This window comes from Pristiophorus japonicus, chromosome 2 (genome assembly GCF_044704955.1).
Source record: "Pristiophorus japonicus isolate sPriJap1 chromosome 2, sPriJap1.hap1, whole genome shotgun sequence".
NCBI lineage: Eukaryota > Metazoa > Chordata > Chondrichthyes > Pristiophoridae > Pristiophorus > Pristiophorus japonicus.
Genome location: NC_091978.1, coordinates 104,331,685 through 104,359,146, shown reverse-complemented (window position 1 = coordinate 104,359,146; position 27,462 = coordinate 104,331,685). Strand labels below are relative to the sequence as shown.

General features: G+C 46.8%; 1 protein-coding gene across 7 annotated transcripts in view; it reads right to left on the bottom strand.

The window, feature by feature from the left end:
- Nucleotides 1–27,462, bottom strand: part of rusc2 (RUN and SH3 domain containing 2) — a 254,883-nt gene that overhangs the window by 7,039 nt on the left and 220,382 nt on the right. For 5 of the 7 annotated variants that reach the window (XM_070868526.1, XM_070868518.1, XM_070868563.1 and 2 more), the window contains 2 exons: nt 12,848–13,826; nt 8,433–8,597 (listed from right to left, as the gene is read on the bottom strand). In XM_070868526.1, coding sequence (XP_070724627.1) covers nt 8,433–8,597; nt 12,848–13,826 — 1,144 coding nt within the window. Of the gene's footprint in view, nt 1–8,399; nt 8,598–12,847; nt 13,827–27,462 lie in introns of all 7 variants that reach the window. The other 2 variants (XM_070868544.1, XM_070868554.1) reach the window with 2 other exon arrangements.

The window sequence follows — 27,462 nt, the reverse complement described above, 5'->3', positions numbered from 1 at the left end:
GAGAGCACGAGAAATTCTTGGCCAGTAAAATTAAGGAAAACCCTAAGATGTTCGACAAATATATTAAGAGTAAGAGGGTAACTAAAGAAAGGGGAGGGGCTGTTAGAGACCATGAGGGTAATCTGTGTGTGGAGGCAGAAGATGTTGGTAGGGTTCTCAACGAATACTTTGCATCTGTTTTCACAAAGGAAAGGGGCAATGCAGATACTGCTATCGAGGAGGAATGTGATATACTGGATGAAATAAATATACTGAGAGAGGAGGTATTAAGGGGTTTAGCAGATTTGAAAGTAGATAAGTCCCCAGGCCCGGATGAAATGCATCCCGGGCTGTTGAGCAAAGCAAAAAAGGAAACAGCAGAGGCCTTGACCATCATTTTCCAGTCCTCTTTGGATTTGGGCATGGAGCCAGAGGATTGGAGAACTGCTAATGTAGTACCCTTGTTTAAAAAGGGAAAAAGGGATAGGCTGAGTAATTACAGGCCTGTCAGCCTAACCTCAGTGGTAGGAAAATTATTGGAAAAAATCCTGAAAGACCAGATAAATCTGCATTTGGAAAGGCAAGGATTAATTAGGGACAGTCAGCACGGATTTGTTGAGGGAAGATAGTGTTTGACTAACTTGATTGAATTTTTTGAGGAGGTAACCAAGAGGGTCGATGAGGGTAGTGTGTACGATGTAGTATATATGGACTTTAGCAAGGCTTTTGATAAGGTCCCACATGGTAGACTGGCCATGAAGCTTAAAGCCCTGGGATACAGGGCAAAGTGGCAAGTTGGATCCAAAATTGGCTTGGAGGTAGGAAGCAAAGGGTAATGATTGATGGATGTTTTTGCAACTGGAAGGATGTTTCCAGTGGGGTTCCGCAGGATCACATGCTTTTTGTGGTATGCATCAACGATTTCTGGAGTACTGCGTGCAGTTCTGGTTGCCGTATTATAGGAAGGACGTGATTGCACTAGAGAGGGTGCAGAGGAGATTTACTAGGATGCTGCCTGGAATGGAGAATCTTAGTTATGAGGACAGATTGGATAGGCTGGGTTGATTCTCATTGGAACAGAGGAGGTTGAGAGGAGACCTCATTGAGGTGTATAAAATATTGAGGGGGCTGGACATAGTAGAGAGTAAGGGTCTATTTCCATTGGTGGAGGGGTCTATTACGAGGGGGCATAGTTTTAAGGTGGTTGGTGGAAGGTTTAGAGGGAATTTGAGGGGGGGCTTCTTTACGCAAAGGGTTGTGGGGGCCTGGAACTCGCTGCCTGGAAGAGTGGTGGATGCAGAAACCCTCACCACTTTTAAGAAATGGTTGGATGGGCACTTGAAGTGCAGTAACCTGCAGAGTTATGGACCTAGAGCTGCTAATTGGGATTAGACTGGATGACTTCTTGTTGGACGGCGCAGATATAATGGTCAGTGCGGCAGGGAATAGAATACGGCCAGGGTGATCGCCTGGACTAGTTTCGATCGCCTGGATGGGTTGGAGAGGAATTTTCCCAGATTTTTTCTCCCTAAATTGGCCTGGGTTTTTATCTGGATTTTGCCTCTCCCAGGACATCGCATGCCTCCGGTTGGGGTGGAGTGTAGAATGTTTCAGTGTCGCAGTCGTGTGAGGCGGTCTGGTTGGGCTGGTGCTCTTTGCCTTTCTGTCATTGTTCATCGGTTTATATGTAACATAGAAACATAGAAAATAGGTGCAGGAGTAGGCCATTCTCCCCCTCGCGCCTGCACCGCCATTCAATAAGATCATGGCTGATCATTCTCTCAGTACCACCTTCCTGCCTTCTCGCCATACCCCTTGATCCCTTTAGCCGTAAGGGCCACATCTAACTCCCTCTTGAATATATCCAATGAACTGGCATCAACAACTCTCTGCGGTTGAGAATTCCACGGGTTAACAACTCTCTGAGTGAAGAAGTTTCTCCTCATCTCAGTCCTAAATGGCTTACCCCTTATCCTTAGACTATGTCCCCTGGTTCTGGACTTCCCCAACATTGGGAACAGTCTTCCTGCATCTAACCTGTCCAGTCCCGTCAGAATTTTGTGTGTTTCTATGAGATCCCTTCTCATCCTTCTAAACTCCAGTGAATACAGGCCAAGTCGATCCAGTCTCTCCTCATATGTCAGTCCTGCCATCCCAGGAATCAGTCTGGTGAACCTTTGCTGCACTCCCTCAATAGCAAGAACGTCCTTCCTCAGATTAGGAAACCAAAACTGAACACAATATTCCAGGTGAGGCCTCACCAAGGCCCTGTACAACTGCAGCAAGACCTCCCTGCTCCTATACTCAAATCCCCTAGCTATGAAGGCCAACATACCATTTGCCTTCTTCACCGCCTGCTGTACCTGCATGCCAACTTTCAATGACTGATGTACCATGACACCCAGGACTGATTGCACCTCCCCTTTTCCTAATCTGCCGCCATTCAGATAATATTCTGCCTTTGTGTTTTTGCCTCACATTTATCCACATTATACTGCATCTGCCATGCGTTTGCCCACTCACCTAATCTGTCCAAGTCACCCTGCAGCCTCTTAGCGTCCTCCTCACAGCTCACACCACCACCCAGCTTAGTGTCATTTGCAAACTTTGCGATATTACACTCAATTCCTTCATCTAAATCATTAATGTATATTGTAAATAGTTGGGGTCCCAGCACTGAGCCCTGCGGCACCCCACTAGTCACTGCCTGCCATTCTGAAAAGGACCCGTTTATCCCGACTCTCTGCTTCCTGTCTGCCAACCAGTTCTCTATCCACGTCAGTACATTACCCCCAATACCAAGTGCTTTAATTATGCACACCAATCTCTTGTGTGGGACCTTGTCAAAAGCCTTTTGAAAGTCCAAATACACCACATCCACTGGTTCTCCCTTGATCACTCTACCAGTTACACCCTCAAAAAATTCTAGAAGATTTGTCAAGCATGATTTCCCTTTCATAAATCCATGCTGACTTGGACCGATCCTGTCACTGCTTTCCAAATGCGCTGCTATTTCATCTTTAATAATTGATTCCAACATTTTCCGCACCACTGATGTCAGGCTAACCGGTCTATAATTACCCATTTTCTCTCTCCCTCCTTTCTTAAAAAGTGGTGATACATTAGCTACCCTCCAGTCCATAGGAACTGATCCAGGGTCGATAGACTGTTGGAAAATGATCACCAAAGTATCCACTATTTCTAGGGCCACTTCCTTAAGTAGTCTGAGATGCAGGCCCCGGGGATTTATCAGTCTTCAATCCCATCAATTTCCTGCCTAATAAGGATTTCCTTCAGTTCCTCCTTCTCACTCGACCCTCGGTCCCCTAGTATTTCCAGAAGGTTATTTGTGTCTTCCTTCGTGAAGACAGAACCAAAGTATTCGTTCAACTGGTCTGCCATTTCTTTGTTCCCCATTATAAATTCGCCTGAATCTGACTGCAAGGGACCTACGTTTGTCTTCACTAATCTTTTTCTCTTCACATATCTATAGAAGCTTTTGCAGTCAGTTTTTATGTTCCCAGCAAGCTTCCTCGCATACTCTATTTTACCCCTCCCAATTAAACCCTTTGTCCTCCTCTGCTGAATTATAAAATTCTCCCAGTCCTCAGGTTTGCTGCTTTTTCTGGCCAATTTATGTCTCTTCTTTGGATTTAATACTATCCTTAATTTCCCGTGTTAATCATGGTTGAGCCACCTTCCCCATTTTATTTTTACTCCAGGCAGGGATGTACAATTCTTGATGTTCATCCATGTGACCTTTAAATGTTTGCCATTGCCTATCCACCATCAATCCTTTAAGTATTATTCACCAGTCTATTCTAGCCAATTCACATCTCATACCATCGAAGCTACTTTTCCTTAAGTTCAGGACCCTAGTCTCTGAATTAACTGTGTCACTCTCCATCTTCATCAGGAATTCTACCATATTATGGTCACTCTTTCCTAAGGGGCCTCGCACAACAAGATTGCTAATTAGTCCTTTCTCATTACACATCACCCAGTCTAGGATGGTCAGCCCTCTAGTTGGTTCCTCGACATATTGATCTAGAAAACCATCCCTAATGCACTCCAGGAAATCCTCCTCCACCGCATTGCTACCAGTTTGGTTAGCCCAATCTGTCCTTTGGTATTCCGTAGCTCCACCCATACCGATTCCACATCATCCAAACTAATGTCCTTCCTTACCATTGCATTAATTTCCTCCTTAACCAGCAATGCCACCCCACCTCCTTTACCTTTCTATCTATTCTTCCTGAATGTTGAATACCTCTGGATGTTGAGTTCCCAGCCTTGGTCACCCTGGAGCCATGTCTCCGTGATACCAATTACATCATATCCCTTAACAGCTATCTGCACAGTTAATTCGTCCACCTAGTTATGAATACTTATCACATTGAGGCACAGAGCCTTCAGGCTTGTCTTTTTAACACACTTTGTCCCTTTAGAATTTTGCTGTAATGTGGCCCTTTTTGCTTTTTGCCTTGGGTTTCTCTGCCCTCCATTTTTACTTTTTTTCTTTCTATTTTTTGCTTCTGCCCCCATTCTACTTCCCTCTGTCTCCCTGCATAGGTTCCCATCCCCCTGACATATTAGTTTCACCCCTCCCCAACAGCACGAGCAAACACTCCCCCTTGGAGATTGGTTCCGGTCCTGCCCAGGTGCAGACCGTCCGGTTTGTACTGGTCCCACCTCCCCAAGAACTGGTTTCAATGTCCCAGGAATTTGAATCCCTCCCTTCTGCACCACTCCTCAAGCCACGTATTCATCGGAGCTATCCTGCGATTCCTACTCTGACTAGCACGTGGCACTGGTAGCAATCCTGAGATTACTACCTTTGAGGTCCTACTTTTTAAATTTAGCTCCTAGCTCTCTAAATTCATCTTGTAGGACCTCATCCCGTTTTTTACCTATATTGTTGGTACCTATATGCATCACGACAACTGGCTGTTCACTCTCCCCCTTCAAAATGTCCTGCAGACGCTCTGAGACATCCTTGACCCTTGCACCATGGAGGCAACATACCATCCTGGAGTCTCGATTGCGGCCGCAGAAACGTCTATCTATTCCCCTTACAATAGAATCCCCTATCACTATAGCTCTCCCACTCTTTTTCCTGCCCTCCTGTGCAGCAGAGCCACCTAAGGTGCCATAAACTTGGCTGTTGCTGCTCTCCCCTGCAACAATGCCCAAAGCGGTGTATCTGTTTTGCAGGGGGATGACCGCAGGGGACCCCTGCACTAACTTCCTTTCACTGCTTTTCCTGTTGGTCACCCATCCCCTATCTGGCTGTGTACCCTTTATCTGCGGGGTGTGGCCAACTCACTAAACGTGCTATTCACGATATCCTCAGCTTCGCGGATATTCGAGAGTAAATCCACCCTCAGCTCCAGTGCCGTAACACAGTCTGTCAGGTGCTGTAGCCGGATGCAGTTCCTGCACATGTAGTCGTCAGGGACACTGGAAGCATCCCTGACTTCCCACATAGCGCAGGAGGAGCATGACATGTGTCCGAGCTCTCCTGTCATGACTTAACCCTTAGGTTAACTTAATTTGGCAACAACAATGATAAAGTTACCTACTGATAGGGAAAAGAAAAACTACTCACCAATCATCAGCCAATCACTTACCCCCTTGGCAGTGACGTCACCTTTCGATTTCTTTCTACTTCTTTGTTTACCTTCTGCCCCTGCAGCTGTAATCTTTAGGGCTGATGCCTGAGGGCTGTGCGGACACGATGGGCCGAAATGGCCTCCTTCTGCGCTGTAAATTTCTATGTTTCTATGTTTCTAAAGCACATGACAGTATATGACGGAAGTTGAAACAAAGGGATAAGGGTTCTTCTCTGTTTGACATTTGAGCTTACTGCATTGGGCTTGTAAAAGGCATACTGTCATCGGAAGATAGTGCTCATTTACATAGATGGCGTGTGATGCTGTACTTGACGAAAACTTTTCATGCAAAATCGGAAAAAAGTAACAGAACAGTATTAAGTTGAATAGGTGGGTAAAGGTTGTTCTGCATAACAAATATAAAGCAAGATCATGTTAAATACAAGTGGCAGATAAAGGTTAATAAAATGAAAATATAGGAGGGAAAGTGTAAGGGAAAGAGAAAAATAGCTCAGCATTACGAATAGGTTCCCATAGGGCTAGACTTTCACCTTCATTTTCGGCACTTTTCTCGGCAGTACAGCTGTTTTTTGATGAAAAACCGCCCGGTGAAAGTTTCCTCTTTATTTTTTTTTTAAAAAGAGTTCCGCCCACATTTTGCAAAGACCCACCGGGTAGCAAACCGTCTACGTATATCTGCATGCACGCCGAAAACACTGCCAGGGTCTAAGTTTTGCCTCAACGGGGACCCATACACTTCGCCGAGGAAACCACCCACAAAAAGCTGCCTGAAACAGGGCGATAGGTGAGTACCCTACAAAGTAAGGTACATTAAAGGTTTTTTATAATTATTTTTAAAATTCTAAAATGGTGATTACGTTAAAAAGTGTCTTGAGAATGCTTTGTAACTTTATTTTTTGTTTAAGTGAAAAAATATTTTTTTATTTTTTTCCACCCTCCCTCGGTCCAACTGCAGCTTCGGACTAAATTTTAAATGTTACCATCCATTCAAGATGTGCAAGATCCATTTTCTCACCGGGTGATTTTTTTTTTACCTTTATTATGGAAATTTTCACCAGCATTAGTTGCAGAATGTTAGCGATGTTTCTGGGTGGCAATTGGGCAGTGAGGGGCTTTAGGGAAAGTCTAGCCCATGGTTTTTATGTGCAGCTAGGCTACATTGCAGTACCAACTGGCATTACTATATTTATGATATTATGTGTGATGTAAATCACTGGCACCTGCCAAAGTGCAGCCTGCGATCCAAATCATGCCAGCATAGTTGACAATTTTACAGATCAACAAACTAACTAAACTTTATATGATTATATCTGATCAAGTAAACATATTTTCAAATAATAGTTAATGATTCTCAGCTAAAAGTTCTGTCCAATTATATTTTTGGTTATCAACAATTTTATATGATCTCCCCATATTGCTCTGTGAGTAAATGCATCATCAGTCATATGAAGGACCCAATGTGATTCACACTCTGGGCTGAGTTAGCTAATCTCAGTTGGGGTACCCCAGCACCCCAGCCTTAGACAGTTAATTATGGGCAGCATTCCTCCTTCACGATTCACTGAAGTTGAACTTTCATAGTCTCAAAACAGGTGAAGATCTGCATAAAATGTTTGCTCCTAAAATACATCGAGTCAGTAATTCTAGAGTATGAAACAGAGCAAGAAGTGATTAAGGCATACTGCTAAGTGCACAGATATCACCTTCCATATGATTTAAGAATACAAGGCAATTCAGTATACTATACAACCTCTCGAAATGTTGATGCCAAGAACTGCATGATCATTGTGATTGAACAACGAACTGTCAAAATTTTAAGGATAAATATTTAGGATAACCGGTGACCTAGAATTGTGGCTAATGTAAAGACTGGTCCTTTAAAAAAAATAGGCTTACTTTGCAAACATTTAAAATTAAATGCATTTGTAGGGTTATGCACGCAAATATGTTTTTGGATCAATCAGAAAAGTAAGGGGATTAATCATCCCCCACCCACCTAAACTTTTACTTTAAAAATCTTTAGGATAATGTTGCAGTGCAGCACACCTGCTGTACCATAGGTCCATGCCTATAATTCCTCACATGGTCAGTTCTTGCTCTCAATTGTGGTGTCAGTGGGAGGAACCAAAATGCTTCCTCACAGGAAAGGACAGAGGGGACAATTTGGTATGCTTTGGTGAATTTATTTCTGACTGGCATTGCCACAGGCCTTAAAACAGATCACATGTCTGTCCTGTCTTGGCTGGAGATTAATGTATGAGCTGAGGAAACAAGTGTGAAAATAAGTTAGGAAAATGGTGCAGAACAGAATCCTATAGTAAGTGCTCTAAATTTATGAATAAAGCAAACAAATATACTGAAATTATTTAAATTTTTTTTTACAGGTACTCCAAGTACACTTTTTTGTCCTACCAGCATCTAATTTACATACAATAACATCAATAAACCAAGCAGCTAAACTGGTTATTTTTTGTTCCTACAATGTTCTCTCTTACTGTTCCCTTATTTCCTTTTCCAAAGGCACTAATTCTTCAGAAAAAAGCCACAAGGCTGATACTTGGCATTAGAGAATTGAGTTATGATAAAAGATCGGACAAGTAAAGCATCCCAACCACTGTTCTCATTGAAATCAGCTAACTCAAGACAGACTGAGCATTAAATCTGGGGCCTTCCGATTTGTAGGGCTTAGTGCTATACTGAACATAACCTTTACCGAACAGGATATTAGAGAAGCTAGTCTTACACATCCAGCCAATGAAACTATTTAATAACAGAAGGCGTAACTACCTAGATTCAGGAAAATAATGTAAATACTACTACCGCTCATGTTGAGCTTTTGTTTCTCGAGATTCTGGCTGACTACCTCCAGACTGTGGATTGATTTGTTCTGCTATCTGCTGAGGTCCTCTCCATTTTCCAGTTCCCACTGTTTGCACCATTAGATCATACACTGATTTATCAAGTCCGAGCCAACCAGAAGGTAATCTGGAGAAAAAGGAATGGAAAATATTAATTAAAAAAATAAACATGTCAGTGCTTTTAAAAACATTGCTGTTCTAGCGCCAGAAATTCCACCCGTACCTCACCATAGGCAAGCTTCATAACTAAGGTTTTCACACCAGCACATTTTCCCCTAGTGTCTAATCTGACAGTGTCTTACAAGGAGCAAGCAAGGAGAAAATTATTTGAAATCTGGTGAAATACTATCAGGGGGCCTAAATTTTCCTAAAAGTTGCCCTGTTTTTTTTTGGAGTAAGTAGCTTTTTTTGGGGTAACTTAAAAATCGCAAATTTCCCCATTTAACTTGCTCCAATGTAAGTCAGTTAGTTAGGTTTTTTTCAAGTTTAGTTTGTTCTCTCTAAAAGGGGGCGTGGCAAGCCACTTACGCCTCTTCTGGCCATAGAAGTAAATTTGGCCAGCTAAAAGTTACTCCAACCTAACTTAGGCCAGTGTATGTGGCCACTTTTGTAGGCACAGAAAAAACCTTACCTACATTTAAGAAATCAGCGCAGATAACCAGAGATGCGGGGGGTGGGGTGCGGAGAGAAGGTGAGTGAGAGGATTCTAAAGCACTAAAGACCTTCACAACATCAGCACAACATTACAACATCTTCAGCACAACAGCTGCACATTAAAAATAAATGAAAGATAAATCAGCTACTGAAAATAGAGCAGTCCTACCTTGCCGACTGCAGAACGCACCGGCTCGCCCTCCCGCCAGGGCTAGGGGCGGCAGGCATGCATGACTGTAGGGGTGAGGGAGTTCTACTTTTTACAGTTGGCCCTAAATGTTGCGTGGTCCTAATGGAGGATGATTCAGTTTTGATGCAAAATATCTTTTATTGGAAATTTTACAGTGCACTTCAACAATAACAACAACAACAGCAATAACAGCAAAGAAAGGCTGCACCCATCCCTCACCCACATCGGGGGAAAGTGTACTTCCTCATAGGGTCGGTGATGGTGGTGGGGGGGGTGGTTGGGGGCCTGGCTTGGGTCTGACCAGTGGCTGGTGCGTGGATTGAAGTGGGAGTAGCATTTGAGTATCCGGCCTTTGTGCCCTTATTGCAGCAGCTAGTTCCCTCATGCATTCTGCCATCGTCTGCACACTCTCTGAAATGCCTGCCCTCACTTCCTGTCTTAGTGCAGAGATTTCACCCGACAGTGTCGCAACCTCATCACGCACCCCACTGAGGCCGCCACGAGTGATCTTGTGAGGGCATTGGCCTCCTCATCCAATGAAACAACCTGATTAACCTCTGCTGAGGGCTGCCTCTCAGGAGAGACTGGTTGGCTTCTCCTTCCCCTCGCCGTGGGTCTACTAGTGGCACCCCTCCAGTGCGAGGCGCAGGCTGGGACGGTGGGGGACTGGGTGTCCCAAGATGCATTTCCCGACCGCCACTGGGACCGGCGACCTCGGAAGGTGTGAACCCATGGAATGTTGCCGAAGAGCTCATGGAGGGTCCTGGCAGTGTGATGCCCTGTGCTATGTCCTGATCCGTATCGTGGTCAGCATTCTCCTGATCACACATTTCCATGGACCCCTCCTCCCCCCACCCATCTTGGTCTGAAGCGCACGCATCTGGTTCCTCTGGTGGATCTTCAGGATCTTGGAGTGGCTTCTTCTTCTGCAAAATACCACAGAACAGTCAAATGGTTAGCAGCACAGGAGGGGGCAGGATGGGTGGCATGAATAGTCTCACGCGTAGCAGGTCAGTCAGCAGGTTGATTTGAAGGGCCACTATATGCATTTTAATGACTCACCCTCACCCTCGCGTGTGGGTCCAGCTTGTGCAGAGCTGATTCTTTTTCTGCCGGTGCGACTCAGCAAGGCAGCAACCCTCTGTTCCAGGTGTCAGTTGGTGCAGATTTGGTGGACCTCCTCCAGTTATGGTTCTCTCCCTTTTGTTGTGGGCCAATTTCTTCTGCAAAGATGAAAATATTAATTTTCAGACATGGTATGCTTCTGATGGGTGGGACACATACAGATGGTCACATTTTCCATTGCAATTCAATTTAAAGATGAAGATATTACTTACACTCACTACTTGACCAATGTCCTGCCATTTCTTCTTGCACTGGCTTCCAGATCTTGCGGTGTTGACCCCAGCCGAGAATTCTTCTGCAACGAGGTTCCATCTTTTCTTCATTTTCTTGGGTGAAACTTTTGAGGGACCACTCTTGCTGATATCCAGCTCCAGCCATTTCTCCTCAATTACAGTCACTAATTTCTCCACTTCCTCATGGAGGAAATTCCTGGTTCATCTTACACGCTCTTGCGCCATTCATCTATTGGACTCACACGCAATTAATGTTCAAAAATCACACTTCACACCTTTCTTCCACCTATCCAGCACTCCTTTCCACTCCCTCAGCCACACAAAAATCAATATTCAAAGCTCACCTTTATATATGCTCCATTACCAATGATTCTGAGGATGCTCTCCCTTTAATTGGCCGATTGCCAAGCTTCCTGTTGCACTGTGCATGCGCGCACGCTGGACCGCCCATTGCACATGCGCGCACGCTCAAACGGTCATGCGCCCCCCTTCCGGCACTCCACAAAACGCTGGGCCCAAGCCTTGCCCCCCTGCTGGCCGTACTGAGCAAGCGCGGCCGAAGCTTCGCACCCGCCCCCCCCCCCCCCCACCAGGCTCTGCAGCGCCACGCCGATGGATCTGGACGACGAGGGAGCGGCCAAATTGAGGTGTAAATTTTTGGCGCTTTTTTCCCCCCACGAAGTCGGCGCACCACATCTAACTACGCTGCTCTAAGCGGCTGGGGAAATTTGGGGCCATGGTGTTATACTAGTTTGTAACCAGGTTACAAATATCCTGTAACTGAAGCCAGAAATAACAATAAAATTATACATTTGCTGCAAAAATCTTGAATTTGAAGAAACGTGTCACACATTTTTCAAATTTCACTTATCATTAAAAATTTACAGAATCACACTGACAGATGTGACAGAAATATGTGTATTTTTTGAAACAAAGATCTATTAGTATATCCGTATAAAACCTTCATTGATTTTTCAATCAGAGCGCAAAACATAAAACATTTATAGAAAAGAGCACGTGAAATGGAAACACGTTTACAGTAACTGGGACACTAGTCAGATATTTTGTGACGGGGGTGGTGCAGAGACACAGCACTCCAGTACTCAGAGCAGCTATGCCATAGGCCAATGGGATGCCGATTTACTCCCGTGTTTCCTCACATGCTAAGTTGAGAATCTCAGCCATGCTGTCAGAAGCCAAGCGCTTCCTCCACCAGGAAGAATGTGAAAACTCTAAAGTTCTATAAAGCTAGTCATTCTGAATCACTTGTCGCATCTGATTCAAAGTTGGCAATTATGAGGGTGGTACAGAGGATTAAGCACAGTGTTTGTCACTTCTGGTACATAGGTTTCAATCCAGTCCAGAATAATGGGATGAAGATCTAATTTCTCTGAATTTGGGCAGATTAGCCTAACTCCAAGTGAGCATTGGCTTACAATTCAGCAGTTATAGGGAAATAGTGCAAATAATTTGACCAGAAGCCCTATAAATGGAAAGAAGCAAAATGCAAACAAAATCTTAAGTGCTAAATAAACTTTGTAGCAAACTAGAAAATTAAATTACTTCGGTGACTAAAAATAGATTTACTACAACCTATGAAAACAAATGTGCAGTTCATCTCAAATTGTGATGTTCTTTTATGAAAGGCTGCAATAAGGTGGGGTTTTCAATAGTTTGTAGCACCCCTTAAAGCCTCTCTACCATCTGCAAGTCTCGAGTCAGGAGTGTGATGGAATACTCACCATGTGCCTGGATAGGTGCAGCTACAACAACACTCAGGAAGCTCAATACCATGCAGGGCAAAACAGTTCACTTGATTGGTGCCCCTCTACTGGATTCAATATCCACCCCCTCCATCCATGTACGATCTGCAGGAGACACTGGAGCAACTCACCAAGGTAACTTCAATAGCACCTGCGACCTCTACCACGGAGAAAGGCAAAAGTAGCAATGTTGTGGGCACCATCATCTACAAGTTTCCCTCCAAGTCATATACCAAACTGACCTGGACATATATATTTTTGTTCCTTCATCGTCACTGGGTCAATAGCCTGGAATTCCCTACCTAACGCCATTGTCGGAGCACCATCACCACAAGAACTGCAGCGGTTCAAGTAAAATGCAGCTTTGCCAGCGTTGCAACATTCCGAGAATAAGTAAAAACAAAAGTCTCACCTGCTTTTCTGTGATTTGACCAACCGTGACTCTTCCTTTCTAGTCTGATTTACACTTGCACCAAACAATCGGCCCAGCCACATTCCTTGTTTGCCTTCAGTAGGCTCCAGGTTTGGCTTCTTTTCTGGTTGTGCAGCATGATCCTGTGAAGCCATGCGTGCATTCACCTTGCTATGTTTAAGTTCATGTAGCACAGACTCTGGAGGACTCCCCATCCAAGAAGGTTTGGCTTCATTTTTAGAATACTCAGGCTGAGTTGTCTTTAAGAGTTCCTTCGTGGCTGCTGCCTCATTTGACTCAGTCTGACTGGACACCACTTTGCAAATGTCCGAATTTTGTAATTCAGATATAGACACATTCTCTGCTCCTTCTGTAACACCCTCTCGAAGTGACTCTTTCTCCATACCTACACTTAATCGTAGAGGTACAGCAGCTGTACTTTGCTTCTTTCTCTTCTCCCATTTTACAAACTTTGATTCTTCTGAAGACGCTTCAATGTATACCTGCGAGCTCTGCATGAGCTGGTACCACCATCCTGCTTGCTTGTCCTTCTTCATCTCAGTTACTTTCTCCTTTCTCGTTCTTTCTACACTCTCCAGATCTTCATCTTGTTTATCCAGTAATACTGCATCTCTTGCTATTGCACCCTTTGGTGTAGCTGCACTTTGTGTGATTCTTTCTGATTTGTCCTCCCTGTTCTGTTCAGGTCCCAAACTCACATGACTGCCATCATTGGTTCTCATCAGCTGGAAGGTGGAGTGCACGGACTGCAAGAGGTCCTGCTTGACTTTGAGCTGTTCCTTCTTCTTTTGCTGCTCTTTATTCATTTGAATAACATGATGTTCAAACATCAAATCTAGATCGAAGGGCAGTAACGAGAGAGGCTGCAGTAAAAGAAGGAGTTCCTCAAATAGTGGCTGGCAAACACTGTGCGACAGTGCTAGAAAACCAGTGGGCAGATAGTGAACTCCGATAATATCTAACCAAAGAGAAGAAACAATTAGTGTCATAGTTTAGTTAGACAAATATGAAGCATGCCACAGGAGGGCAAAATGCTGCTACTCAAGTATGCACGCAGACACCCTACAAGCCAAAATTCAACAATACCACCAGTTTCTCTGCAGGCTTGAATAATACATAAATGTATGCAAGACCAGATTTATTCATTACAGGGTACTAACATGGACTGCTAGTTTGATACCTAGTTTGAAGAACCGAGATGATAAATCTGATGAGTCCAAGGTGATTATGGCTTCAGCTGGGATTCAAATCTATGGCCCCAAAATGTGGTGAATATTTCACAAAATATAAAAAAAAACAGACATCAACATTTTGTGGCAGAACTGTTCATTGGCATCCTGCTGTACACCAGTTCAAGTACAACCTCCCTTATCGGCACCCTCGGGACCTGGCCTGTGCCGGATAAGGGATTTTGCCAGACGCGGGGGCGGTCACGTGTTCTACCGTCTTTTACAACTACCAACCCCCAGCCCCAGCCAGCCAGCCCCGATACAGATATCCCCAACCCCGCAATCCACTGCCTCCCACCCCCCTCCCCTCCTACAATCTCCAAGATTCACAATCTCCAAGACTCATTCAAAGTAATGAAGAGGTCTTTTCTTTTTGTTTGGCAGAGCGCTGAGGGCAGCGGGGAGGGGAGGAGCGGCCAGCCCGAAGACGTGGCCCGCCCCCGGAGGGAGCACCGACGGCAGCGGGGAGGGGAGGACTCCGTGCGCCGAGCCGGGATCGCGATAAGAGCAAGCCCGCCCAGCCTAAGCGGAGCTATGGCGGCTCTGTGGTTGCAGAAGTTCCCGGCATCGAGGAGAAAGATAGCGGCCAAGCTCAGCAAAACGGAAAACTAGCCGGCGGGGGGGGTTTTAAACATTTAAAAAAAAAATAACATATCAAGAATTAATTTATAATTTAATTCAAAATATAATTATTAGTAGTGCAGGTTGAACCTCTCTCCTCATCTTCCCACCCCCACCCCCGCCCCCCGACTTGAATACCCACCCTTAAGGCCACTTAGGCAATCAGTGCCTTCAGAACCAGACCCGAGGAAGGAGTCTCCATCTTCAGGGGAGCAGAGAATATTGGTGAGTATGAAAAAAAATTATCTGCACATGCGCCACCCGGGAATGGTGGTGCTGGTTAAGAGAGTCCCGGATAAGGGAGGTTCAACTTGTACAATTATATCTCATTAACTTCTTGAATGAATATTAACATCTTGCTATTCATGAGAAATTTAATTTTCATGCACAGCTAGCTATTTGGCTGTTTATTCTTTGTTACAACCTGAACAACATAGCAAGGAGCCAGGATAGTGAAGTTCCAATACATAAAAAAATGCAGTTTGCTGGAAAATGATAATACTGCAGTAGCTTATAAAACTGATTTATATTTAGGGACCATTATAATTTTTTTTTTAAACCAAATTCTCATCCTCATTCCTTACACATGTGCAATTCCTGCTTTCTCCCTTCACTGCTGCCAATAACCCCGTCCTCGTCTTGTCAGATCTGAGCTGCTCAACCTACACCTACTCTCAGCAGACCTCACCAATTCGCACTGTGGCCACTTTCTGCAAATGCATGACATCCCCACTCCGATGACAACTGCCTAGTTCTCCCTTTCACCTAATGCCCCACATCCAGAGGAAACACATATCCTTATTAGCTACTCATACCACTGGTCCCAAACTTTTTCCAGAGAGTGCAGAATTTCAGGGCATGTGCCAGGATAGGCAGAGGACTCCCATATTCCATGGAAGTAACCGCAGGGGAGGAGGAGGCCCTTGAAATAAGCGGGATCAGTAATACCCTCAGTATTGGTGGTGGAGAGGTTGGTGGATCCGCAGAGCAAGGTGACCGATTTCAACTTAAACACACTTGTCTCACACAGTCAACTGCATCTTACATAAGAACATAAGAAATAGAAGCAGGAGAAGGCCATATGGCCACTCGAGCATGCTCTGCCATTTAATACAATCATGGCTGATCCGATCATGGATTCAGGTCCACTTCCCTGCCCGCTCTCCATTATCCCTTATTCCCTTATCATTTAAGAAACTGTCTGTTTCTATCTTAAATTTATTCAATGTCCCAGCTTCCACAGCTCTCTGAAGCAGCGAATTCCACAGATCCACAACCATCTGAGAGAAAAAATTTCTCCTCATCTCAGTTTTAAATGGGCGGCCCCTTATTCTAAGATTATGGCCCCTAGTTCTAGTCTCCCCTATCAGCAGAAACATCCTCTATGCATCCACCTTGTCAAGCCCCCTCATAATCTTATAGGTTTCGATAAGATCACCTCTCATTCTTCTGAATTCCATTGAGTAGAGGCCCAATCTACTCAACCTTTCATCCTAAGTCAATTCCCTCATGTCTGGAATCAACCTTGTGAACCTTCTCTGAACTGCCTCCAAAGCAAATATATCCTTTCGTAAATATGGAAACCAAAACTGCACGCAGTATTCTAGGTGTGGCCTCACCAATACCTTGTACAACTGTAGCAAGACTTCACCGCTTTTATAGTCCATCCCCTTTGCAATAAAGGCCAAGATTCCATTGGCCTTCCTGATCACTTGCTGTACCTGCATACTAACCTTTTGTGATTCATGCAGAAATGCCCCCAGGTCCCTCTGTACTGCAGCACTTTGCAATCTTTCTCCATTTAAATAATAACTTGCTCTTTGATTTTTTTTCTGCCAAAGTGCATGACCTCATACTTTCCAACATTATACTTCATCTTCAGCCTACTTCAACAAATCAACCAGTACGTGAAGTGCTTCATATGGACATTTACATTTTCTAGCTACCGTTACTAAATCTTCACCCTTTGTCATGTTTGTAACCTTCACATAACTGTAACCCTTATGTAACAACACTGTGCACTGTACACATCTGAGTAATGCACACCTTGACCACAGGGGGTGAACTTGTGGGAGACACTCCTCACCTGGTCATCCAGGTATATAAAGGGAGGTCCCACGCAGGATCAGCACTCCTTGGTCCTGGGAATAAAGGTTCAAGTCACAGTGACTTTGTCTGCAGTACATGCCTCGTGTGATTCTATAGTAAGGTGTAAGGACACTACACTTTCTTCTTCTATGGACATCACACGAAGAGCACTAGTTCCTGCCCACAGAGGAAGGCAGCTCCTCGGAGGAACTAATTCCTCCACACGATACATGCATTGCAGGCAGCAGGGCAGAAACTGGCACATTGAGTGGGTATGTTAGTCTGATAGATGGGCTGGCATCATCATCATAGGCAATCCCTCGGAATCGAGGAAGACTTGCTTCCACTCCTGAAGTGAGTTCTTTTGGTGGCTGAACAGTCCAATACGAGAGCCACTGACTCTGTCACAGGTGGGACAGATAGTCATTGAGGGAAGGGGTGGGTGGGACTGGTTCGCCACATGCTCTTTCCGCTGTCTACGCTTGATTTCTGCATGCTCTCGGTGTTGAGAATCAAGGTGCTCAGCGCCCTCTCGGATGTACTTCCTCCACTTAGGGCGGTCTTGGGCCAGGGTCTCCCAGGTGTCAGTGGGGATGTTGCACTTTATCAGGGAGGCTTTGAGGGTGTCCCCTTGTAGCGTTTCCGCTGCCCATCTTTGGCTCGTTTGCCATGAAGGAGCTCCGAGTAGAACACTTGCTTTGGGAGTCTCGTGTCTGGCATGCAGACAATGTGGCCTGCCCAGCGGAGCTGATCGAGTGTGGTCAGTGCTTCAATGCTGGGATGTTCGCCTGAGTGAGGACGCTGATGTTGGTGCGCCTGTCCTCCCAGGGGATTTGTAGGATCTTGCGGAGACATTGTTGATGATATTTCTCCAGCAACTTGAGGTGTCTACTGTACATGGTCCATGTCTCTGAGCCATACAGGAGGGCAGGTATTACTACAGCCCTGTAGACCATGAGCTTGGTGGCAGTTTGGAGGGCCTGGTCTTCAAACACTCTTTTCCTCAGGCGACCGAAGGCTGCACTGGAGGCGGTGTTGGATCTCGTCGTCGATGCCTGCTCTTGATGATAGGAGGCTCCCGAGATATGGAAAATGGTCCAGTGTTCAGGGCTACGCTGTGGATCTTGATGACTGGGGGGCAGTGCTGTGCGTTGAGGACAGGCTGGTGGAGGACCTTTGTCTTATGGATGTTTAGCATAGGGGGAGTCTCACAGCACAAGTGAGCAGGAGCAGATAGTGGTGGTAAAGATATCCAAGAAGAATTGGCACTGGAGGGAGCCGTCCTCTCCAATCTCTATTCAGCTTAACAGAGATGTAGAACTCTGGGGGCTTGTCACTTGAGGAACAGGAACAGATGTGTGAGGTGTTGGCAGTCCTGCCAGGAATTCTATCCACTGTGGCAGGGAGGACTGAGGAGTCCAACTCCGCCATCTGTGGGGTGCTATCGCAAGGGTTCTTAACTCTGCAAACTACCTTGGAGCATGTGGCCTGTTATGTATTTAACCCCTTGTAACCTGTATGACACCTGACCACCAGAGGGCTCATCTGTTGGAGTCCCAAGGGATCCCAACATCCCTTGGGAGCACGGTATATAAGCAGGCCACCTACGAGGTACCTACACTCTGGAGTCTTATTAAAGGAGCTAAGGTGACACTTGCTCATTGTACACAGTACTCGTTTCATCCTTTATTATGAGTGTACCAATTGGCGACAAGGTAACGAACAACCACGTGAAAATGCAAAGAACAGTTGGTATCCAGGAGAAGTTCTCAGAAGGGTCGATTGGGAGGCCTTCGTGGAGCGACTCGACCAATACTTTGTGGCCAACGAGCTAGAAAGGGACAAGAATGTTACCAAACGAAGTGCGATCCTCCTAACTGTCTGTGGGGCAACAATCTATGGCCTCATGAAGAATCTCCTAGCTCCGGCAAAACCAACAGAGAAATCCTACGAAGAATTGTGTACGTTGGTCCAGGAGCACCTAAATCCTAAAGAAAGCATTTTGATGGCGAGATATCGGTTCTACACGTGTCAACGATCGGAGGGCCAGGAAGTGGCAAGCTATATCGCTGAACCAAGACACCTTGCAGGACATTGTGAGTTTGAGGGATTCCTAGAACAAATGCTCAGAGACATTTTTGTACTGGGCATTGACCATGAGACAATCCTTCGCAAACTGTTGACTGTAGAAATTCCGAATCTAAGTAAAGCCATAACAATAGCCCAGACATTTATGTCCACCAGCAACAACACCAAATGGATTTCGCAGAGTAAAGAAGTTTCGACCAGTACTGTGCATAAAGTAACGTCGGTTTCGAGCAGAAATATACATGGCACAACGTACATGCCGGCTGCTGCTGCCCGACCTCAGATGACCCAGAGTCCGCCATAAATCGTTAATGCGAGGCAGTTAACACCCTGTTGGCGTTGTGGAGGTGATCATTGGCCCCATCAATGCTGCTTCAAGCGCTATGCGTGCAACGGTTGCAGAACAATGGGACACCTCCAGTGAATATGCAGGCAAGCTGCAAACCACCACGTTGCAGAGGACGATCGATCCACTGTGGATCAGACTGAATTGGAGACTCGTACCGAGGAGGCAGAAGTGTACGGGGTACACACATTCACCACGAAATGTCCACCAATAATGTTAAAAGTTGAACTGAACGGTATTCCAGTATCTATGGAACTGGACACGGGTGCAAGTCAGTCCATAATGAGTAAAAAGGCCTTCGACAGGCTGTGGGGCAAAAGGCACACAGGCCCAAGCTCAGCCCCATTCACACCAAATTAAGCACTTACATCAAGGAACTAATCCCTGTAATTGGCAGTGCAGAAGTCAAAGTCTCCTATGACAGAGCAGTACACGAACTCCTGCTGTGGATTGTGCCAGGGGATGGCTCCACGTTGTTTGGCAAAAGTGGCTAGGAAAAATCCGCTTGAACTGAGACGACATCAGAGCGCTTTCGTCCGTCGACAACGCCTCATGTGCCCAGGTTCTGAGCAAGTTCCCATCGTTGTTCGAGCCAGGCATTGGAAGCTTCTCGGGGGAGAAAGTGCTGATCCATTTGGTTCCCGGTACGCGACCCATCCACCACAAGGCACGGGCGGTACCGTACATAATGCGTGAAAAAGTGGAAATTCAGCTGGACAGGCTGCAGCGAGAAGGCATCATCGCACCAGTGGAATTCAACGACTGGGCTAGTCCAATTGTCCCGGTACTGAAAGAGGACTGCACGATTAAAATTTGTGGGGACTATAAAGTAACGATTAACCATTTTTCGCTGCAGGACCAGTACCCGCTACCCAAGGCTGATGACCTATTTGCGACCTTGGCTGGAGGGAAGACGTTCACTAAGTTGGACCTGACCTCGGCCTACATGAGCAGGAGCTGGAGGAGTCTTCGAAAGGCCTCACCTGCATCAACACGCGCAAAGGTCTGTTCATCTATAACCGGTGTCCGTTCGGGATTCGGTCGGCTGCAGCCATCTTCCAGCAGAACATGGAGAGCTTGCTAAAGTCGGTTCCTTGCACCGTGTTTTTCCAGGACGACATACTGGTTACAGCTCAGGACACCATTGAGCACTTGAAGAATCTGGAAGAGGTTCTTAGTCGGTTGGATCGCGTGGGGCTCAGGTTGAAACGCTCGAAGTGTGTTTTCCTGGTGCAGGATGTCGAGGTCTTGGGAAGAAGAATCGCGGCAGACGGCATCAGACTCACTGAAGCCAATACAGAGGCTATCAAGAACACGTCGAGACCACAGAACTTGACGGAGCTGCGGTTTTCCTGGGTCTCCTTAACTATTTCAGTAATTTCCTACCTGGGTTAAGCACCCTGCTAGAACCCCTACATGTGCTACTGCGCATGGGTATGGGGGAATTCACAAGAGGTTGCCTTTAAGAAAGCCAGAAATCTGTTGTGTTCAAACAAACTGCTTGTCCTGTATAACCCTTGCAAATGATTAGTGCTAGCTTGAGATGCATCGTCATACGGGGTCGGGTGTGTGTTACAACAGGCTAACGAATCGGGGATTATGCAATGCGTCCAGAAGTTTGTCCAGGAAAGGGCCTACAGCATGATTGAAAAAGAGGCTCTGGCGTGCATCTACGTGATGAAAAAAATGCACCAGTATTTATTTGGCCTCAAGTTTGAGCTTAAAACTGACCACAAGCCGCTCACATCGCTGTTCTCTGAGAGCAAACGGATTAATACCAATGCCTCTGCCCGCATCCAAAGATGGGTGCTCACGCTGTTGGCATACAACTATGTAATCCACCACAGACCGGGCACAGAGAACTGCGCAGATGCTCTTAGTTGGCTGCCATTGCCCACCACCGGGGTGGAAATGGCACAGTCAGCGGACTTGCTCATGGTCATGGAGGCATTTGAGAACGAGAAGTCCCCCGTTATGGCCCAGCAGATCAGGACCTGGTCCAGCCAGGATCCTTTACTCTCCTTGGTAAAAAAAAACTGTGTCCTCCATGGGAGCTGGTCTGGTGTCCCAGCAGAGATGCAGGAGGCGATTAACCCGTTCCACAGACTCAAAGACGAGTTGTCCCTGAAGACGGACTGTCTGTTGTGGGGCAATCACGTGATCTTGCCCAAGAAAGGCAGAGATACGTTCATTTGTGAACTGCACAGCACCCACCCAGGCATTGTAATAATGAAAGCCATAGCCAGATCCCATGTGTGGTGGCCTGGCATCGACTCAGATTTAGAGTCATGCGTGCGCCAGTGCAACACTTGCTCTCAGCTGAGCAATACACCCTGAGAGGCACCACTAAGTTTGTGGTCGTGGCCCTCCAAACCTTGGTCGAGGATCCACGTAGATTATGCGGGCCCATTTCTGGGCAAAATGTTTTTGGTTGTTGTGGACACTTACTCAAAATGGATTGAATGTGCAATAATGTCTGTAAGCACATCCACGGCCACTATTGAAAGCCTACGAGCCATGTTTGCCACGCACGGCTTGCCTGATGTCCTTGTCAGCGACAAGGGCTGTGCTTCACCAGTGCTGAATTTAAGGAATTCATGACCCGCAACGGGATCAAACATTTCACATCTGCCCCGTTCAAGCCCGCATCCAACGGCCAGGCAGAACGGGCAGTTCAAACCATCAAGCAAAGCTTGAAACGAGTGTCGGAAGGCTCCCTGCAGATCTGGTTGTCCCGAGTGCTGCTCAGCTACTGCACCAGACCCCACTCACTCACCGGGGTTCCCCCAGCCGAGCTGCTCATGAAAAGGGCACTTAAAACAAGGCTCTCTCTTGTCCACCCTGATCTCCATGATCATGTGGAGGGCAAGCGGCATCAACAAAGTGTGTACCATGACCGCGCAAATTTGTCACGCGATATTGAGGTCAAAGATCCTGTATTTGTGCTCAGTTATGGACATGGTCCCAAATGGCTTGCTGGCACGGTCATAGCCAAAGAGGGGAGTAGGATGTTTCAGGTCAAATTAGCCAATGGACAAACGTACAGAAAACATTTGGACCAAATCAAATTGCGGTTCACCAACAGCTACGACCAACCCGAACAAGATACCACCAACTTTGACCCTCCAACACACACACAAGTGGCAACTGACATCATGGTTGACCACAAAGCCGAACTCATCATCCCCAGCAGCCCGGCAAGGCCGGCTGTCCAACAGCCCAGTGAAGAAGTGACCAACCCACCCACACCCGCATTTGTACCGAGACGATCGACAAGGGAGCACAAGCTCCAGATCGTCTCACCTTGTAAATAAGTGTACTGTTGACTTCACGGGGGAGTGATGTTATGTATTTAACCCCTTGTAACCTGTATAACACCTAACCACCAGAGGGCCCACCTGTTGGGAGTCCCAAGGGATTCCAGCATCCCTTGGGAGCACGGTATAAAAGCAGGTCACCCACGAGGTACCTGCACTCAGGAGTCTTATTAAAAGGAACTAAGGTCACACTTGCTCATTGTACACAGTACTCAGTTTCATCCTTTATTATTAGTGTACCATGGCCAAGTCTAGTGATACTGCAGCGGGCCGTCACAGCAGGAGTCAATGCTACCAGCCTTTGTGGTCTTGATGGAGGTTCAAACGGCTACAATAGAGACGCTGGGCTCCAAGACCATTCCACGTAAGAGAAGGTGGTGAATTGAGTTGAGGCAGGCTTCCAAGGCATCACTCATCTCCTCCATTGCACTCCTGCAGATCAGCAAGACTGATGTGGTTGCTGCCTCAAGGGAGGGCAGAACAGTACGTGCAGACCTCTCAGGACATCAGCACATCTGCTCCCTTGCCACCCACTTAACCAATACCGTCAAAGTTCCGAAGAGGCATCATCAGCCATGGTAGAAGAAGGCATCCTTGTCCCCAAGCAGCAATCCTCTAACACAGGTGCCAGGTCGAAATATGGGGGGGTGGGCGGGGGAGGGATATTGGATTGCTGCAAGATGATGGCATCGTGACAGCACCCTGGGTATTGGGCACACACTTGCATGAACCTCTTCTTGTGGCTGCACAAGTTGCATGTTGATGGAGTGGAAATCCTTGCGGTTCACAAAGGCTCCTGGCTGGTCGGAGGGTGAGGTCTATTGCACCCTGCACTTGTGGAAAGCCAGCCAGAGCTGAAAATCCTAATGCTCTTTCTGTTTAGCAGTCATCAGTTGGGAAATAAATATAATTGGCAAATAAGGCATCTGTGCCCTGCCTGATGCATTTGTGGGTGGCTGACTACGACACCCTCAATATGTCCTCCGTGACCGGCTGAAAGGATCCAGAGATGTATAAGTTGAGGGTGGTACTCACTTTCACTACCAGCAACAGCAGGTTTTCTTCCAGGAGGCTGCAGAGGTCCGTGTCTACTATCTTGACCATCAAAGCTTCCTGAAGCACTGCTCCTCAGACAGGTCAAGGAAGCTGAGTATCTTGTCTGTAGAACCTGATAGGTGAATAAGGCCTTGTGTGTACATGCCCCTTCCATTGCTTCCTTCTCTGTAGCCCTTCTACAGCTCCTTCTTAATCACTTTCTTGCTGCTGCTCCCCTTTCCTCTTCACTCCAATAGAGTGCACAGAGAGCAGCACCCATAATTAGTTTCTCCAAATTACAAGTCAAAGCAAACAATGATCACAGGATCACAGCCCAAAAAAGAGCACCTGTAAATGTTGCAACTTTATTCACATTGTGGCCCTTTACATTCAGTCCAATGATCAATCAGGACCCAATACTGCCAGGGTTCCCCAAGTGATCTCGCTGACCTGCATGAAACCCCTGCTGCACTAGTTAAAATCATAGCCGGTTCTTAATTGCATCATAGGATCTCGATTTAGATTTATTCATGAGCCTCCCACCTCTACAACATGAGGCACATTGACCCCGATACTTGCTGTTAATATTGCATCATCTGGTAACGCAGCAGGATCAACATTTCTGATATTTTAACCTCTCGTCTGACCCTGTCAGTTGGTGGCAGGGGGAAGGGGGATTAACATAGAGACCATAGTTTATGCCTCACTAGCCATAAGGAGTAAAACATTCCATGTTGTCTGCAAAAAAAAGCTTCCAATGATAAGAGCCTAGCCCCTTTCTAAGCAATTCACCAATCAAAACATTTCATCATTTTGAAAACCTCTATTAGATCCAATTAATATTCTCTTCCACTAAAAAAAGCACAATTTTCAAGCTTTTCTTTACAACTATTCCCAGTTTAATTCTAGTGAATTTTTGCTGCACTCTTTCCATGGCTCTAAGCTTCTTCTGAAAATGACATGCCCAGAACTGCACACAATACTCCAACTTGGACACATTCAAAGCAGTGGCCCGGCCCGGAAATCGGCGTGGTCCCAGCCTGCAAGACCATCAGCAGGCCGGGGCCATCAGTGGGAGCAGCGTCCGGCGGCATACCACTGCAGAAGGGTGACGGCTGCGAAGTCAGGTCGCTGATTGCAGTGCGGGCGGGCACAGCAGGAGGGTGAAGGACCGGCAAGAGTTTGTAGAAGGAAGTGACCAGGGTCCAGGAGAGGCATGAGTCTGGGGCCCAGTAGAGGCAAGGGTAGCACGTGCCAGCCCACACTGCGATATGTGTGCTCGCTCGGTCCGTGCAGCAGAGCTGGTCTCCAGTAGTCTTGGGTAATCTTTGCCACTGGACCAAGACCTAGCTCTGACAAGCCCGCGTGGTGGCTGGTGTGCAACGGCCGCCACACATTAAAAAAATCCAAGCACAGGCATCTTCCACCCTCCAAGATTTAGTTCGAGACCTGGAATATTAGGTCTTTCATTGAAACACCTGTGAACTCATTAGATTAAAGCACAAAGATTCAAGTGTCCTGCGCCAGAGAAGGACACTAGAGTGGCGTGTCAGGTGGGTGGGGGGCCCAGTGTATCGGCGACAGGCATGTTGGGTGGGCCGTCCCGACCTGTGTGAACGCCTGGACGCCGCTGGGGAGGGTTCTGGGCGCCGCCGGATGCCTTGTACATCGTGGGAGTACACTCAGCCGTTTCTGCCCCTGGCCGAAGGAACCCCGTACCGGCCGCTTCTATCCCGGGCCAAAAGGACCCTGCACCGGATTCTGGGGATGTTTAACCGGCCGAAGGGACTCAGGGACGACCTGCCAAAGGGACCCGAGGACATGGAACCGGCTGAAGGGACTCCGAGGTCAGCGCTCAATCTGCCGAAGGGACTCCGAGGTCAGCGCTGAACCGGCTAAATTTTTAAACTTATTAAACAATTTGGGAGAACTTTTAAAACTTACATTTTAGACTCTCAATCAAAATACTTTTAAATATCTATTATTAATCTACATTTTTGACTTTTAACAACTTTTAGAAACTTTTAAAAACTTTTTAACAACCCTTAGAAACTCTTGAATTAACTTTTAATCTTTTAAAATAACTTTGGAAGTCACCTTCCTAATGCCTGCCCCCCAAACCTAGCCTCGGGCCATCTACCATCAATGGCGCTGAGCTTGCGGCCAACACTTCGTTGAAGGCAATTAGCTGAGCTGTGCCTGGTCTCCAGTTGTCTTGGATCCCCTTACCACTGGACCAAGACCTTGCTCAGCTAAGCCAGTGTGCTTGCCGGTGTGCAGCGGCCACCCCACGTTAAAATAACTCATGCACAGGCATCTTACACTTCGTCAGTATGAAGTTCGGGACCTGGAACATCAGGACCCTCATGGACAATCCCAACAGCAACAGGCCGGAATGCCGCACCGCCATAGTTGCCCGGGAACTCAGACGTTTTGGCATTGACACCGCCGCCCTAAGCGAGACCCGGCGGGCAGGGGAAGGCCAGTTGAAGGAACATGGTGGAGATTATACCTGCTTCTGGAAAGGGAAACCAGAGGCAGAACGCCGCCTTCATGGAGTCGGCTTTGCAGTCAAGAATGAGCTAGTCGACCGCCTCAAAGACTCCCCCTGTGGGGTAAACGAACGCCTCATGACTCTCCATATCAGCCTATCTCGGAACCAATGTGCCACAGTCATCATTGTGTATGCCCCTACACTCGATGCAACGGATGAGGCTAAAGAGGGATTTTATCCCAACCTCGAGACATCCCTGTACCGCGTCCCCACGGGTGACAAATTGATCCTGCTGGGTGATTTTAATGCCAGGATTTGCAAAGACACAGCCCTCTGGGGAGGCGTGATTGGCAGAGAGGGGGTAGGGAAAGCCAACTCCAGCAGTAGTCTACTCCTGACAAAATGTCTAGAACATGAACTCCTCATCACCGACACCCTGTTCCGCCAGAGGGACAAATACAAGACATCGTGGCAACACCCTCGCTCCAAACACTGGCACCTGCTTGACTATGTCATCGTCCGAGCCAGGGATCGCAAGGATGTGCGCATCACCCGCGCCAAGACAGGAGCTGATGACTGCTGGACGGACCATTGCCTAATCCGATCCATCACCAACATTAACATAGCCCCAAAGCAGAGGGTACAGCATAAGCAGTTCCGCAAAAAAGTTAATGCCGGGGCACTTAGAGACCCAGCTAAGAGAGCCCTATACAGCCAGTGCCTCACAGCCAATCTGGCGTGCCTTGATGACCCTGAGATGCTGAATCCCCATAGCGCTTGGTCTGTCCTCCTGGCCTCTATAACCAGTGCCTGTGAAGAGACACTTGGTCACTCAACCAGAAAACATCAGGACTGGTTTGATGAAAATGATCAGGAGAGCGAAGAACTAATAGATCACAAGCGCAAAACATTTCTGAGCCTCAAGCAGCAGCCTAACTCGTGAGCTGCAAAACAACATTACAGACGGCTCAAGGCTCAGGTCCAACAAAAAACTTGGGACCTAAAGAATAGGTGGTGGATGGAGAAAGCATAGGAGATACAAGAACTGGTCCACAGCCACTATATGCGAGGATTCTTCACTGCAGTCAAGGCTATCTAATGTCCAAACTCCCAAGGCCCCACCCCACTGCTGGCCAAGAACAGGGAAACACTCATCAAGGATACCGAGGCTGTCAGGGCCTGATGGAAGGAGCACTTTGAAGATCTCCTCAATCGAGACTCTGTCTTTGACTCGAGTGTTCTCGATTCCATCCCGCAGCATGCCACCTGCCATCAACTCAGTGAAACTCCAACTTTGCACAAGGTAGGCAAAGCCATAAAACAGCTCAAGAATAACAAGGCTACGGGTGCGGATGGAATCCCTGCTGAGGCGCTAA